This window comes from Lingula anatina, chromosome 1 (assembly GCF_051362555.1).
Source record: "Lingula anatina isolate TDL-2025a chromosome 1, LinAna3.0, whole genome shotgun sequence".
NCBI classification, from domain to species: Eukaryota; Metazoa; Brachiopoda; class Lingulata; order Lingulida; family Lingulidae; genus Lingula; species Lingula anatina.
Window position 1 is genome coordinate 24,771,016 of NC_141767.1, and position 16,164 is coordinate 24,787,179.

At 35.2% G+C, this 16,164-nt stretch overlaps 1 protein-coding gene across 4 annotated transcripts in view; it reads right to left on the reverse strand.

Moving 5' to 3' along the window:
- LOC106164644 (nuclear factor 1 A-type) overlaps positions 1–10,841 on the reverse strand; it is a 35,354-nt gene extending 24,513 nt beyond the window's left edge. For 2 of the 4 annotated variants that reach the window (XM_013542620.3, XM_087015901.1), the window contains exon 1: positions 90–260. In XM_013542620.3, the coding sequence (XP_013398074.2) occupies positions 90–176 (87 nt within the window). In that variant the 5' untranslated portion in view covers positions 177–260. Of the gene's footprint in view, positions 1–89; positions 261–1,614; positions 3,508–10,628 lie in introns of those variants that run through there. The other 2 variants (XM_087015928.1, XM_087015918.1) reach the window with 2 other exon arrangements.
- Positions 10,842–16,164: the final 5,323 nt, after the last annotated feature.

Sequence of the window (16,164 nt, forward strand, 5' to 3'; positions counted from 1 at the left end):
CTGCTATAAGCAATATGCTTTCAAAAACCAAGCCAAAGTTGCAGGCCAAGTTACAGCCGGCAAATGGCAGAAGAATCGTCAGAACTTACAAGAGATGAATACGGCATTGACATCATCATCATCTTGCCGAGTGTGGTGTGCGCAGTACTATGCACGGTGTGACTGCACAGTTCCATCCACTGTCTGCTCACTATATAGATTTTCAGAGGTTAGCTCCTGATGACCTCTATATTGTTAATGCTGTGCCCTGAAGAATTTCTCAGATACCACTGTTGGACCCAGGTAGACCCAAGAAATGATTGTCCGCCCTTGACATGAGGTGTAGGACTATGATTAATTACCCGAGGAGAAGAACTCCTGATTTGATTGTGCCATTGTTTTGGGCACTATCTTATCCATCTTCATCTATTGAGTTCCTTGCAGGAAACGGGATTCCCTTGATCATACAATTAAGGAAGAATAAGTGTTAAACCTTGTTAGGACCAAGTCCCAGACAGGCTGTGTGCAGCAAAAAAACACGCTGCTTTCAGAGATGGAGAGAGATTATAAGTCATTTCCAGGATTACCTGCTTATCATTGGATCAGAACTTTTCGCCTACCTAAGACTTTTGGCAACAGCAACAGGTTTCTTCATTTGCTGTACGAGTTGCTAGACCCGAGGAAAAATCCATGATTATCACAGCCCCAATGAATTATCTCATATTTTCTAGCCCTCTGATAAAAGCAGGCAGGTAAATATCAGGTGAGTCAAATATTTTCTTCTTCAGAGCTTTTCTAGGTGTATATATTTTTGACCCAGGGCTAAGCATTTGTCATTTTCCAATACAGTTGTACAGTTCCTCTGGTAAAAAGAATAACTTCATTGCTTTCCCTTCAATTACAGTCCTTTAATTACATTTTTCTGGATATGGTTATCCAAACAATTTCAATGCAAGATGCTGAATTCATCAAAATATCCCTTTCATCCATAGGAAATGTTAATGCACCTTCATAATATAAGGAAATAATTGTAAGAAACTTTCAACACAAAGCAGAGCCAAATGTTTCCTCTACATTATTAAGTTTCAAAACAGAATTGACATATCATTACACAGTACTTTAATTTTTTTTCACAGTTTTACTCAAAGTCCAAATTCAGGAAGTACATCCACACAGTCAAAACACATGACAAGACCACAAAAGTAAGAAACAGCCAAGATCAGGAAGCAACAGATGATAAATTTTTGTAGACAATAGCTGAATCAGAGTCACAAGAAACTATATGTTGCTGATAGAAATCAGCTTTTAGATAAAAAGGACTAAATGAAATAAAAAACATGCCATCAAAATAATTACAAATAAATCCCTTTGTAAAGCATGACCTCAAATTCTACCAGTCAGCTTTTTAAGCCTTCAACTTTTCTTTGCTTCCAAGACTTTGTTTTGAATTTTTGTTCTCTTGCCTTTTAAAACAGATGAATTTCAAAGAAAAAGAGCTATTTTTCTTTCCCATTTTTCTCATTTTCTATAGCCGAGTAGCTCTGGGCAATGTTAAGAGATAGACTCCTTCATAAGTTCTGGATCTGTACCTCCTCACAATGTTGTCGAGTTCCTACCTAACCCTATCCCACCAACCTGTATTTCCATGGTGTATCTAGACCTTTCCAAAGTCTGCTCATATTCCTACGTACTTCTCAAGTCTGCTTTACATCTGCTTCTGCATTCTGACATCACAAACACTGTATGTGTGGATCAGGGAGTGAAAAAAAATAACATTACAGCAGAGAAGCTTGTAATTCTGTATGTCATACTCTCCTTCCTTGGAATACAGTTGCGTTTTCACTTATAACAACCACTATCAACATTAACTTGCTCTGCCTGATCAAATGTTATACATTACCAGGGGCCCAAATATAAAACAGGCTGGCTTTTTCCAGCAACTTAATAAAGAAGCCAAGTTTCACAGTTGTTCTGCCCTTCCCATTGCCCCAGAATAGTTCTAAAACAGTTATTCAAAATGTAAACTTGGTACAACAGAAAGCAACATAAAATCTCTGACTGACCATCCCTTCATAATCACAAGAAGTTTTCCAGACTTTTTTTTTCTTGAAGATATGTAGAAGTCAATATATCCAAGGTTGAATCTGAAGAAAAAAATTCAATCTGACTTGCGGGCTTCTAAAGGAGCCCTATTTTCACTGAGGTTAATGGTTCTTCTAGGTGTTCCTACATATATCCCGATAACTGTGTGAAGGCTTTAATTGTGATGGGATCACTTTCACCTTATGTTAGGACCCGCATGGTGATAACTGCCAGTTGTTGACTTTTCAGTGGGAACTGTTGATTCTTTCCATGGAGCAAAAACAATGCTGTCATCTAAGCAATGGATAACTCTCATTTCCTCATTACTTGACTATCCCATCCCTTTTTTTGGGGAGCAAGAGAGCATCTGAACTATGCACTGATGACTGTGAGTAAGATTTAACTGCCTTAAATGACTTTCATAAAGCACTTTGCTGTTTTTTATGGGCACTCTATTTTTAAACTGTTCACAAATAACATTGATATTTGTTTTTATTAACGATATTTCTTTGAGCTTCTAATTCGAGCTCAGAAATCAGAAAAAAAATGTGGTTCCAGCCTTACTTCTTATCAGTTGTTTAATCATATTTCTATGCTAATATCAGTAATTTCTTAATCACAAGATATCAGGACCAATTTTAACAGTTCAAATGCCTTCTAGAGAACACTCAAAATTAAAAGCTTCAGTGGGAAAACTCTGGCTGATCCTGTAAATTGATAAACATAATATCAAAGAATCAAATCTACTGTGCACTCAATCATTTCCCTACCAAACACACAGGAAGTACAAGTTCACTCTTTCACAGTCTACCTATTCATGTAAAAAAATAATAATTACATTTCCTATTTCACAGACTTTGAGACAGCCCATAAACCTCTAGTTTGCTACACCCAAAACAATAAAATTTAATTAATTTTTTAACTTCCTCATAGAATAATAAGAGTCAATCTTGCTATTTAGCAGTTTTTTCATAACTAATGGATCAGGAATCACAACTCAGCAACTTCCTTGCTGCCCATGCATGTCTGATTGGTCAGGCAGTGACCAGCCTATCTCAATGTCAAAGGACAGATGTGTCCAGCTGTGAAACAAGACCAGATGTTGCTACTGGGCACAACTGGACATGTCCAGTTGCTGTCATATAGCCTTGGCTCCAGGCAACAGATGGTGGGCTCAGATATCTTACAAGGCTGGACAATACAGCTGGGGGCTACTGTGCGGACATTGCCATTCCTCCCCGCACACTCCTTTATTATAATGCTAACGGGAATTTGATGCTTCTCATAAAAACACACCAGAAAACCCCTTCTGACACATCTCCAACATTTTTATGCTACACCTTTTGGGTTCAGTGCAACAAATTTAATAGAAATATTTTTAAAAAATCAGTGAAATTATTTATTCTACTGCATAATTGCACCACTACACATCGATAAACGATCAATCCAATGGCAGTTAGTTTTTTTTTTTTTTAATCAAGAACCAAACTTGCTTGCAGCTGGAAAAAATGCATCATTTAACCAAACCAATGCAAATTCAATGCATTTAAAATCTCTTACTAATTAATATCTTCTCATTTTATCTTTATCTATTTATTTTTTTAGTTTTGTTATAAATACAATAGAAAACTGCAAGTTTTGAAAGATCTACAAATGTAGTTGACGCTTTGCCCTTTTTCAAAGGAAAGTCACAATGATTCACCAAGACACTGCAGGTAGTGCAGCAAAATATTCCGAACACAATCCACAAAATCAACTACAAGAACAAGGGGGTTCATGCTTTTTACATATCCTTTTAAATAATTTTTGGAGTGACTCTTTCAGTCCTACACTCTGTCCTTTTAAAATGAGACAATATTTTGATCAAATAACACAATACAAAGGTCTCGTAAAGATTAGTAACCATAGTGACCATAGGGGTTGTTTCTGTTTATATTTTAACTGTGCTTTGCTTGCAGCTAATAATCCCAACTCCATAATTCCTTGAATTAACTTGTGCTGTTGGTAATCTACCCACTGAATATATAGGCAGTCTCTTAATCACAGGTTACCTAACCAATCTGACCAGACAGACACAAACAAATCAATCAATAGCCCTGGTAATTAGAAGGTCTGAATGCTTTCCTGTGTGCTAGTGACCACTGTACAGTAATGAAGTCTAGCAAAATTAATGAGGCATTCATTTTCCTTTTTCTGTTTTTCACGTTTATAATTTTTATTCATTAGGTGCAGATTTTGATAAAAAAAACTTTTTACTTGCATGGACTTCCAAAGGGTGGATTTTGGAGCAATTAAAGGCATAGGGGAAACTTTTTGTATCAAAATTCAGGGGAGTTTTGTCATTGATAACCAATGCCAGGCATAGATATGACATGACAAAAAAAAACCCAATTACATTAGTTGCAAAAAATAAATAATAAAAATTCCAAACCCCACACATAACCTTAAGAGAACCAATGACAGACAAATTTTGGTTGGGAATTATTTAGCATGATCTGGAAAACACATCCTGATACAGTAATTTTAAAAGTAAATAATGTGGGGAAGCTGATAATTAGCAGTAAAAGTATAATATCAAAATGCAATCTAAAGCTATTTTATGTATCATTTTGCACCTAGTACTTCTACCTGTTATAAAAAAAATCATGCCTCTAAATCATATCAATTACCACATTCTCACCAGAATATTGAAATTAATAAGAATATTAATGGTCAACAAATGGTCAACTCTTTTAATTATAGTACCCCCCCACTAATTGAACAATGTTGCTATCAAAGCCATTAATTATTATCTAAAATATTCCTTTCTCTCTCTTTCAAATGTCAAAAAAGTAATTTTTTTTTGAAAAATGTAAAAGAAAACTATTCACTTACTGGAAAAAACAGCTGGATTTTTAAAATAACAATATAAATTCTACACCATTATACCAGACTCGTTTCATAAACTTCCAATCAAGTCACATTAACAAGTCTTCTTATATTTTATATTCTATTGATATTATATCTTCTACAGTCTTCTATTTCTTATTACCGTATTATATATATGTATTCAGACTGAATAAAGGGAATGCAAAATTGACACAACAACCATAAACAGTGTTGTATTGGAGGGGCAATATTTTCTCCCTTTCAAATGATTTTTTTTTACTCAGAAAGATAAATGTTGATTAAAATGAAGTTAAATCATACAGTGCTTTAAGTAAGATGTCAAAACATCAACAATGCAGAGTATTAAACATTTTAACATTATCAGGGAAGCCAAAAATTGTTGAAGTTTTGATAAATTTTTTAACGGTACCAAATCAGTCCAAAGAACATGACATAACAATGTTGAACAATTCTGTGAACCACTATGTCTGGGTTATACAATAATAATAAAAAAAACATTTGGAATCAACATTACTTCATACCATTTCAAGCACAAATCAAGAAATGAGCTTTAACAAGCAGAAGGGGAACCTCCATTTATTCATGTTCATCTTTATTCACTGACATAACTAAAACATGTGTTGTGGTAAGGACATTCAACAAACTGCACCAGCATAAAATATTCCTCCTGTTAGAACAGCTGCATTCAGAAACCTGTAGCAGAACAGAATGAAATAACATTTGATACCAACTTGCCCTCCCACATGAACACATGCTAGCTGACCATTTCAATTTGTCAAGATTCAAAGTGTATTTGATCCGAGGCCTGTCATTTATTACAAGGCAGTGTTCAGAACAGCAAAAGAAAACACATACTACTGACACAGAAAAAAATGGACCATTCTCTCTGGGTCGGTGCAAGACACTTAATTTTAGAAAAATAATTTTAATTTTTTTGGCATGACATTGAGAATACTTGTTATGTCACTATTGGAGAGACAAATCCAGTATGTGAAGGTGTATGTCGCAGAAAACTGATAAACAAATAGTATGAAGATTTAATTTCTTGATAAAAAAAAAATATGTTATAGAATCTCAGGAGGGTAACTCATCCGCCCATTCAGTATGTACTTATGCTGATTACGGTTATCATGCATAATTCTGGATAATATGTCAGACAACAAGCAGACTTTGCAAATTTTGATGATTAATATTTGATAACATTTTCTATTTCTTGTACTGTAAAAATACTCGACATTTTTTAACATCCTGTCATATAAAGTCATCCATTTGTATTAATTATTCAGTTTTAAAATATCAAGGAATTGCATTGGAAAAAAATGCAAAATGTTGGCACTGTCACTGATATAAATTGAAAGTGTTAACATTCAAAAGAGAAAAACTAATATATTATGAAGAGATCAGGTTCCTTTTTTTCAATGAAACCCATACAAAACACCAAACTACAATTCAAACAAATGAGGATATAGCCATGCAATAGATTTTTGTGAGCTTGTGCTTTCTGGTTTTAACATAACCTACTTTTACCATAAAACCACACATCTTTTTTCTCCTTCCATATTTCCAAGTCTAGCATATAGAATATTTTCACATTTAAACATAACCTTTTCTTGCTTTCATCACAATAATTTAACATTTGACAGCTTTCACTTCAAATAATTCCAAGAATAATGCATGTTTCAGTTGCAAAAACCTCCCTACCTCCTCCTCTGGTTGTAGCCCTCTGCTCGACTATGTACACATGATGTTGGAACAAATACAGGGAACTAAAGCCAGAACTGCTCTCTGGCAAAGCATTTAAAGGGGTATGGTGCACTGGGCTGCAGTCCAACTGGTGTTTATACATCATGGTACATATTGTATACTTTGAGTTCACAGAAGTTCTGTATTGCAAGCAATCGAAAAATCATTGCCAGGATTGAAGAATTTTTAGAACACTGGTAAAAAAAAGACATTCTCTTATTTTGGTGAACAATTTTCAACAGGATCATGCTCAGTTATTTTGCTTTTTAAAGTCTGCACTTATCTGTCCAACAACAGGTCAAATCTGATTCTCAAAGGGCAAGTTGTGTTGAACAGAAGGACGGAGAGAAAAAATGTCCAGATAACTGCCGGCCTTTGCTAGCTAGTAACAGTTGGAATTCTTCAGTATATGTACATTGAACTCCAATTACACAGAGGCCCAGACATTTCTCACTATATTACAGACCCAGACGGTTTAATATTTTTGCCTCAGTGGCAACCAGACAGCATACAAACAGAATATAGGGTAGAAGGCAGAAATCTAGACCACTTCATTTCCACTAAAATGTGTGATCAATACCAGATTTATATAATGTTAGTTAAGTGTTGCAACAGTATGTTTTACATAGATGGACGTTTTACAAAGTTCCTGGGCAGGGGTACCTCGATACTGAGCCCAACAGCAGGATTATACCAGAAACCAAGCCTAGGAACATCCACACTCCTGGCCCTTACTGTGCAAATGAGGTCAGAGGCAAGGCTAATGCCACATCTATATACAAACCTATGCAGTATGTAGCTGCTATAGGAGGCAAAGGAGAAGCTTTGCAAGAAAGGTAGAGGCCAGGGCCTCAGACAGAAACTGTATACCCCATTAAGTAATTTGCAAAAAAAGTTCTGTTGTTAAGGAAACCTGGTCTCACTAAAGGTGAACAGCTGAAACTGGGGATGTATAAAACACTGGGCTGATCCTGCAATGTATTCACAACTTGTTACTTTTTCTTTATAAACATACACATTAAACTATTCATCTTATTTGTGGATCATGAATTACATGATCATAAGAAGAGCCAAATAATAATGATGACAACATACTGTGGAGCTACATTCTGATCTAAAAGTGATGACAATTCCATAATTTGCCACTAAAAAGAAATTTAAGTATTCAGCAGTAAAATGAAATAGAAAAAAATTTGCTCAAGGATATAATTCTTATAACAGACTTAAAATATCATAAATATATATACTGAAAAGCACGAAGATCACAGAAAACTTTTGCTTCAGAAAGAATGATACAGTTACTGCTCTTACATGTTTGAACAATACACTAATCTGTTTGAATAATAGTTGTACATGTTTATACAAAAAACTTCACACATAGGTCCAAATTATTTATAAATTGGTTTCATAAGTTGCTTCAGAGCAACAGGAAGCAGAAGCAGAAATTCTGAGGGAGGATGTGAGAAGAGCACTCCACCTCTGCATACTTGAATTAGTCACCATCTTTAATCTCAACAACCTGCTGCAATGCTAAGAAAGTACATATTGGTAGAAAAATTACACCCATTCCTTTCTTCAGATAGTTCCCAATTCTCATAAAATATTTCACATTCTTACATAGTGATGGTTTTACGTTATTCAAATGCTTTTTGTTAATACTTCATCAATCTTTAAACACCAACTATTTGAAATTAAAACTCTTAAATTTTCCCATTTGATCCCATCCATAACAATTTTATACAGGATAAAGGACATGTCAGTCAACAAAAATGTGTAAAATAAACCTTAACTAGTCGATTTTAATAAATAATGAATGATATCATGAGGTCAAACAAACTATTGCAAAGTATATACTTTATAACTGTCAAAAATATATAATAAGAATAGGCATTTTGGGAGTCACCCTGATTGGATAAATTGAAAAGAGATGGAGATGATGATTGACAATACTTTTGGTATATTACATCTTTTATGCAACCAAAAATTGTTGTGTAACATAAGACCAAAGTCCCCTCATAAAGCTAAAGGTCAATGCACTTCAAAACTGGGATATTTTTGATTAATGTTTTACTTTGTGTAGTTGTGTAACACTAACATTATTAAACAATCTGAAAAGCGTCCCATTTTGGCAAGGGGTGCAGCTGTAATGCAGACTTGTTTCCATTTCTGAATAATGGAAGACAATGAAATTTGTGAAAGACAACATCTAAGGCTTCATTCACATGCAATGTCTATTTTCTAAATTCTATTTTCTATTCGCGCTATCTTATGATCACGATCTGTGCCCTGAATATCCCGCCGCGTAATTACTGGCAGCGCGAGCCAGTTACTAATAGTAACTTATAGTAACTGGCTCGCGCTGCCAGTAATTACGCCGCAGGATATTCAGGGCACAGACCGTGATCATAAGACATACCGCGAATAGAAAATAGAATTTAGAAAATAGACATTGCATGTGAACGAAACCTTAACCTTTGCATTTTTTTACAAAAAATCTTTCATCCATCTGTATAGCTTAATAGTACATTGTGATGTTTTGTGCTTATGTCACATGTTTATTGCTTAGCATCATGTGACTTGCAAAGAAAATGTAATGGCAGCAGTGTTCTGTCAATATGGTAGACAAAAATACAATAAACGTGACAATTTCTTGACAACTAACATGTTGCCAGCTGCTTATTACTCAAACATTTCAAGAACAAAGACTAAACATCAATAATTAAATGCTACTTGATTTCTCTTCCTTTTTTTTTTCTTTTAAGATTATATCATGAGAAAAATGGCATTGTATTACATGAATCCAAGCCACTGATTAGTAAGTTTCGAAATGCATATACCTATAGGGTTTTAGGTACATTGAGCATTAATGTTCAAACAAAACAAGGATGCCTACATTATAAATGCAACCAGTGAATGTACATGTACTGACAGGTTTGATGATCAAGACACCATATTGTCTGTTTACCCTTAAAAATAAGATAGGAAGGATAAACTACAAGGACTATCATTACATTTGAGAAAATCATTTCATTTAAACTAAAGTCAAGATTGTTAAGATGTTGAAAATGTTGCCATACCCACTGAGGGGCTTGCTTCAATTCTGACTCATGTATTCCTTGTGCAAAAAATATTTGAGTGATTTAATTCTCACAATGTTTTAGAACATGTGTTAGAAATTATTCACATAACCCAAACCATCTATAATATCATTCTTTAAGAGCTTCTCAGACAGTATAACCAGTAAGTTGCTGTCCAACTAGGCAACTTCACACCTAACGATTTTGTATAATTTCACTACAAACAATATTGACCTAGTTCAATTGAGGTCACCAGGTACCGTATTTCTGGAATGTTGTGATATATAAATCATATGTGATGTTCTACCTATAGGTTATATGACGCAGCATGAAACAATGCTTATCTTCATAAGTGTGTCGGATTTCTAAGAAACCTGGTGCTAGAAAACATCACGAGATCAAGTGTGTATCATGCGTATGGGAAGGGGGGCTGGGCACACGGGTCTGCCATAACACACTTTTCGCGAGCTTCTCAGAACCATACCAGTATGTAATCCTATTAAGCTCCTATTCTATATGTAGTCTAGTTACGAGTTTTGTTTATCTCATAGAGGTGATAAGGCTACCACCAAAAGTTGGAGAGCTACTACAGCTAAAGTCTGTCAAGTTTTGACAGGCACTGGTGGCCGCCATATTGAATATCATTATAAAAGATACTTCAGCATTCTATGGTCATATGTCTTTAGTTTGGTGTACATATACACTTCTGTACTGAGCTCTTACTAAACATAACAGTTATTACCAACTCTTGTATCACTCCAGATTTTAACCAGCTTAACCTGACATTTTGACCCATGTCCCAAAGTCCGCCAAAATCCCCTAACGTCGTTGAATGTGCAAAACCAAAACAAAACTTACCATGGTCATTTTTCTCCAAACCTACGCATAGGTTTGGGGTTTTACATCCTTCGTTGGCAACACCTGACTTCTCAGTACGTCTATCTACCCTATGAAAACGATATCTTCAACCAAAAACACACTTTGTGGCTGTTTTTTGGGAAAGTATTCAGCACCACAGATGTGTTGATATGGCGTAGTATGTTATGGTGCAATCTTTTTGTTGATGTCCATTTCCGTATGCGCATTTGAATATCAATCAAACCATTGTAGACCAATCAAAACATTGTGCACGTGCGTCACTTTCCATATAGGGAACAACATTGGCAGATGAAGGCGGGGCTTACGATTCATGAACCTGACATCATGTGCCCTGTTTATTTACAATCGTGGCACTTACGATTGAAAATTTAGATGAGAAATTTTTAACATTCCCGTGTTTCTATGGAAATCAGAAGTGCGTCATTTTTGACATGTGGATTATGATGCATTTAAAATTACTTCTCAGGACGAAAGCAAATGAAGAGCGTGGGGTTGTCCGAACTGATTTCACTTTCGCTTTTTGTTTCAATCTGCGCTTGTTTCCCTTTGTAAAATTGTAGCAGTTTCAGTAAATTCAGCGGCTCTCACCTCACCACCCCGTCAGTAGCCGAAAAATATGACAGACATTCTGAGACAGGAGAAAGAGAAAGGTGGAAGTTTATAAGCCACAAAATTCAAAACATTTGTTTTAGCAAACAATTTTCTTTTACTCGCACGACAAAATTATCAATATTTAAGGATAAAATTATCAGTATCAAATGCCAATAACGTAAATCTCAGATATAACGGTTTTATAAGTCAGCAGATAATTGGTGGCCAAAAATAGGCGTTTCGTTGGACAACCGCATCCCAGCCCCTGCCTACATGTACCTGCCGCATGCCCACTGACGGAGCCTGAATTTCAGAGAGATTTCAAAAGGGAAGAGCCGATAATTTTTTCTTTTTTCCTTTACTGTTCCCTCCTTGCAGTTCTGCTCGAAGAAATCAAGGTGAATGACGCGAATGTTATTATGCCTCCTCTCCCAAATCTGTTCACGTACATGTATGTTATTCTACTCCGATTTCTGTTGCAACGGTTCGGTGTATTGTTTTACTTCTATATTTCTTTTACCATTCTATATATTCTATATATTGTTCGATACCCTGCCTGTTTCAAAGCATTTAAGAAACTTCTTTATCTTTCACATCAGCGCGAAAGCAATCGTTGTAACGTTTTTGAGGATGGCATATGGAAACTAATCGTTCATAGGGTAGAAAATTGCAGTTTTTACTGAATCTGAAAAATAAATCTGCTAAGCAAAACAAATTGCTACTTGCCACATTTCGACCACCCATATTTCTTTGGGTGCAGTTTGAGTATCATCGTTATCAGGGGCGGATCCAGGATTATTTGAAAAGGAGTGGGGTGCGGGAGCCGGTGAAGGGCCCCGAAAAATTTAGAAATTTTAGAGGGCAAACGGTGCCATTTGGTACGCTTTAGAATTATGATTCAGCTAGTCAAAATTCTAATTTCAAGAGGGGACCATTGGTCTGATTTTTTTTCGAAGGGGGGGGGGGGGGGGGGAAGGGCAGGACTCCCCTGCGCCCCCAAATCTGCCACTGGTTACGTCGTTATAATCTGCATTTTGATCTACGGCTGACATAGTTGTTATGCATGCTTATGTGAGAGAACTGCTCATTTCTTTTTCATCTTATATTTACTGCCAAAGATTTGGCATCCACGTCTTCAATAATTGTGGTTTGTTCTACATCTACAAGCATTCCACAACATATAGTTCTTAAAATTTAATAATGATAAAAAAAAATTAGAATGCGGCCTATTCCTTTACTTTTTTCGATCAACCGTGATTCTCACGTTGAAAAGGGTTAGAGATCAATATAACGATCCCTGTTTCAAAAATAATTCGAACATCCCGACATTAGCTTGACATATAAGTACATTTTCTTCGACACAAAGTTTTTTTTTTCGGTTACACCCGACGGTGAACTTTACACAAAATTTGCAAAGAGGTTCTCCTATACAATATTTCAACATCTCACAATACCTTTCAGTTTGAGCAGAAAATGTATTGTAACTGGTAAGAAAATTTACTAAGGACTTTGGGGAAGTTTTTTACCACTTTGAAAGCTATTTCAAATGCTAGCTTCGGTAATTTGTTGGTTGGCCGCGTGTACCGCCACTTTTACACCGATGCATTTTGATTTTCTTGGCAGATCATTTTTTTATGTATAAATGTATCATCCGGAGCGTTTTAATGTATGGTTAATAAGTTACATTTCTTCTTAATTCCCCTCCGAACTGTAGTTATCACAGTGACTTTTTTTTCATTTATTTCAGGAAACAAAACAATTTGCCTCTCAACCGGTGTCCGACGAAGCTAGAGACGCTGAAGACCACGAAGAAAGGAATGGGAAGAAGACTAAACAATATAATATTTTTTCTTCAACATCACTTACGGTGATTTAAAGAGAACTTAATGAAAAAGGTTATTAAAACTTGGACGTATCTCAATTTAACAGTAAATTGACGGCTTCTAGGAGAAATAAATGAAGAAATATAATTATATTTCTATTTCTATATTTAGCACATTGTAAATGTCCGACAGTTCTAAAATCCAAAATATTTAAATAATAATAATGTTCGACTGATTTTATAAAGAAATAAATAAACTACGCAATGCAACAGACCCTTCACTCGGAGAAGAGACAACAGGAACAGTGAAACATGGAAACGTGAATTAGAACAACTAAAAAAATGAATATATAATATATATAGGATCTTCCTCAAAAGGGAATCGTAAAACAATCACTAGTTTTCTTTATTCGTTATCAATGGACATTAAAAATACCCTAGAATGTTGTTTTCGTCTTTTAAGACCTTTTATTTCTACATAAAACTTATCAAACTCTATTTGTCGGTCACACGTTTGATACCAAAATTGAATTAGCAATTGTCACAAGGAGTTGTTTTGGGATACACGTAGATTGAATATAACTGTAAATGCATGTAATGTTTGAAATCGATAACAGATTCATACATCTTGCCCGTTTTTTCCGAGTATCGATGGCAAACTTCTTTCAGAAAAAAAAAAAACTTCAGGTGGGTTTTTGCAATCCTCCTTATTTTGTAATCCGGGCCAACATTGCATTGATCATTTTTTTGCTGCCTGAATTTAGGTCTAAGTCACAACCCATGAGGAAACGACAGGTATATGGACTTGATATGATCAATGAGGATTTCAATTCAAAAAACATATGAGCGATCTTTCATAAAACCTGCACCAATTTGCAAGGTTACTGCATATATTTCGGCATGAAAGAAAATTTTTCTAAACAGATGTACATGTAGCTTAATTACTACCGGTCAGAAAGGCAAATCATGACCTGCATTGCAAAGCAGTAAGAAATGAAGACTGGACGTTGGTGAGCCAAAGAGTTCTTGCACGCACATTTCACTGTTGTGATTAATTCGATATTAATTATCACGGAAAAAGTCTAATTATTCGCTTCCTTTTATGCAAAGAAACCCCCATTTAGAAAAGAATCGTTGAATGAGAATAAAGGGTTGAAATAAATATTTTTTGCATGAAATCAATGTATTGAAATGTTACTATATAAAGACAGATTTCAATCCGAACTTCATTTTCTTAATGTCCTCGATGGCTGCCAAATGGTATTTACTTTTAAATGTTACATATGCTTTATGAGTCTTTATTGGATAAATTTCTAATTAGCAAAAATGTTAGGAAATATAAGCGACATATTAATTCTCAGATTCTTGAAATTCCAAGAAATTTATAGTTTTAGGATAGGGAAGAATTAAGGTAGGATATGACAAAAGGCAGTGTTAACTCATTTCCTACAGAGAAAAACGATGGACAAAAATTTAATGTTAACAAAATGCCAAATAATTTAGTTCGTATTAGCACTATGACAAATGTTTTATTTTCTTGTCGTATTTCGCCCAATAGCATTTTTAAAAATTAAATAAACCTCACGGGGTACTACAAGGTAGAGGCAGGGTTTTTTTCTGTACGTATAGAACTAGGCCTTCAACATATGCTGCCGAATGAGGGTGACTAATTTCAAGGGTAACACTGTCAAAACAACCACTGCATTAGTTTTTGCTATAGCAATTTTTAAACGGTGGGAGCTAGACTGCTTCGATAATGATGTTTTTCTGAACAAATAGCGATTAATGAGGCGTACTGGCTTTTGTATAATTGAACTGAATTAAGGAATATGCCAGAATGGCTTCAACAGGGTGCTTTACTCTTTCTAAAAACATATATATTAGATTTTTGGCTGAGATTATTCACCGTTTTACAGAAATGTCAAATATAGTATTAAAATTCATTTTTGAAAATACATACTGTACATGTAGGCCTAAGTAGTGTCGGGCCAACTATGATGATACATATACGACTCCTGGGGCAATTACTATGTACGTGCTGAGCAAATTCGCTTTTGTTGCAGAAAGGGTCGCAGAATGCAACAATGCATTTTTGCCTGAAGTTAATAACGTCAAAGTTCTACACTGTAGGCCATATGAAACACTCTCAGTGAATCTCAAAAATACTGTACAATTTCATGAAATATAATGTCAAGATAAGATTACTTTGATAAAAAGAAATAAAGGAAGGAAAAATAATGGTTTTGTCACGTTTCTTTCCCATATTTACCACTTGCAGTTTTACACCATTCATTTTCGGATGCGCCATCACTAGGGTTTGATCGTTCATAATTAGCTTTGTATGTCGCCTAGTGAAAATCTACAAACCCCAAAGAAGGCTTAGATATAACTACGATACTGTCCACTGGCAGTAAATTATCATCCTTTTCATGTTACTCTAGCAAAAATATTGTTGATATTACTAAAATGTTCGTACACATACCCCGGTAGTTGATAAAAATTATATTTTAATGTTCAGTCCACGGATTTTAAAACATATCTATTTGTCACAGAAGAAGACACGCATTTCTGTCTTTTTGAGAGGTTGAGAGCTATGGTTCTAAGACGAATCATGTTGACTGTAGAACGCTGTAGACATGTCGTCCGAGTTCTTGCCTGTTCCACTCGTATGAAAAAAATTATGACTATAGGAAAAGTCATTTAAAAATGTTAAGATATTGTGCAAATTAAAGAAAAAGTTACCTTTAAGACAAATGAATCAATTACATTCAGCGAAGAGAAACATTTTCAAGTAAAAGTCAGGTGCATTTATTATGTCTTTGCACGAAGTTGCCCGATTTATATTCGCTGCGGCAAAACGGGTAAAATGCTGAAGCAGGGCTAAAAAAGATCGAACGGCCGAATCAAAAAGACAGCTTAATTGACAGGTGTATCTTCGAGAGGCTTGCTTGTCGTTTGGTGTGATACCCATTCTTATGTGTGTAAAACCGCCAACCTCCTGACAAAATTGGATATCCCCATTTTAACTACTTACCAGCAATATAAATGACGTTGCATCCAAAATGCCGGCCATGCCAATGAGCGATTTCAAAGCACGGATTG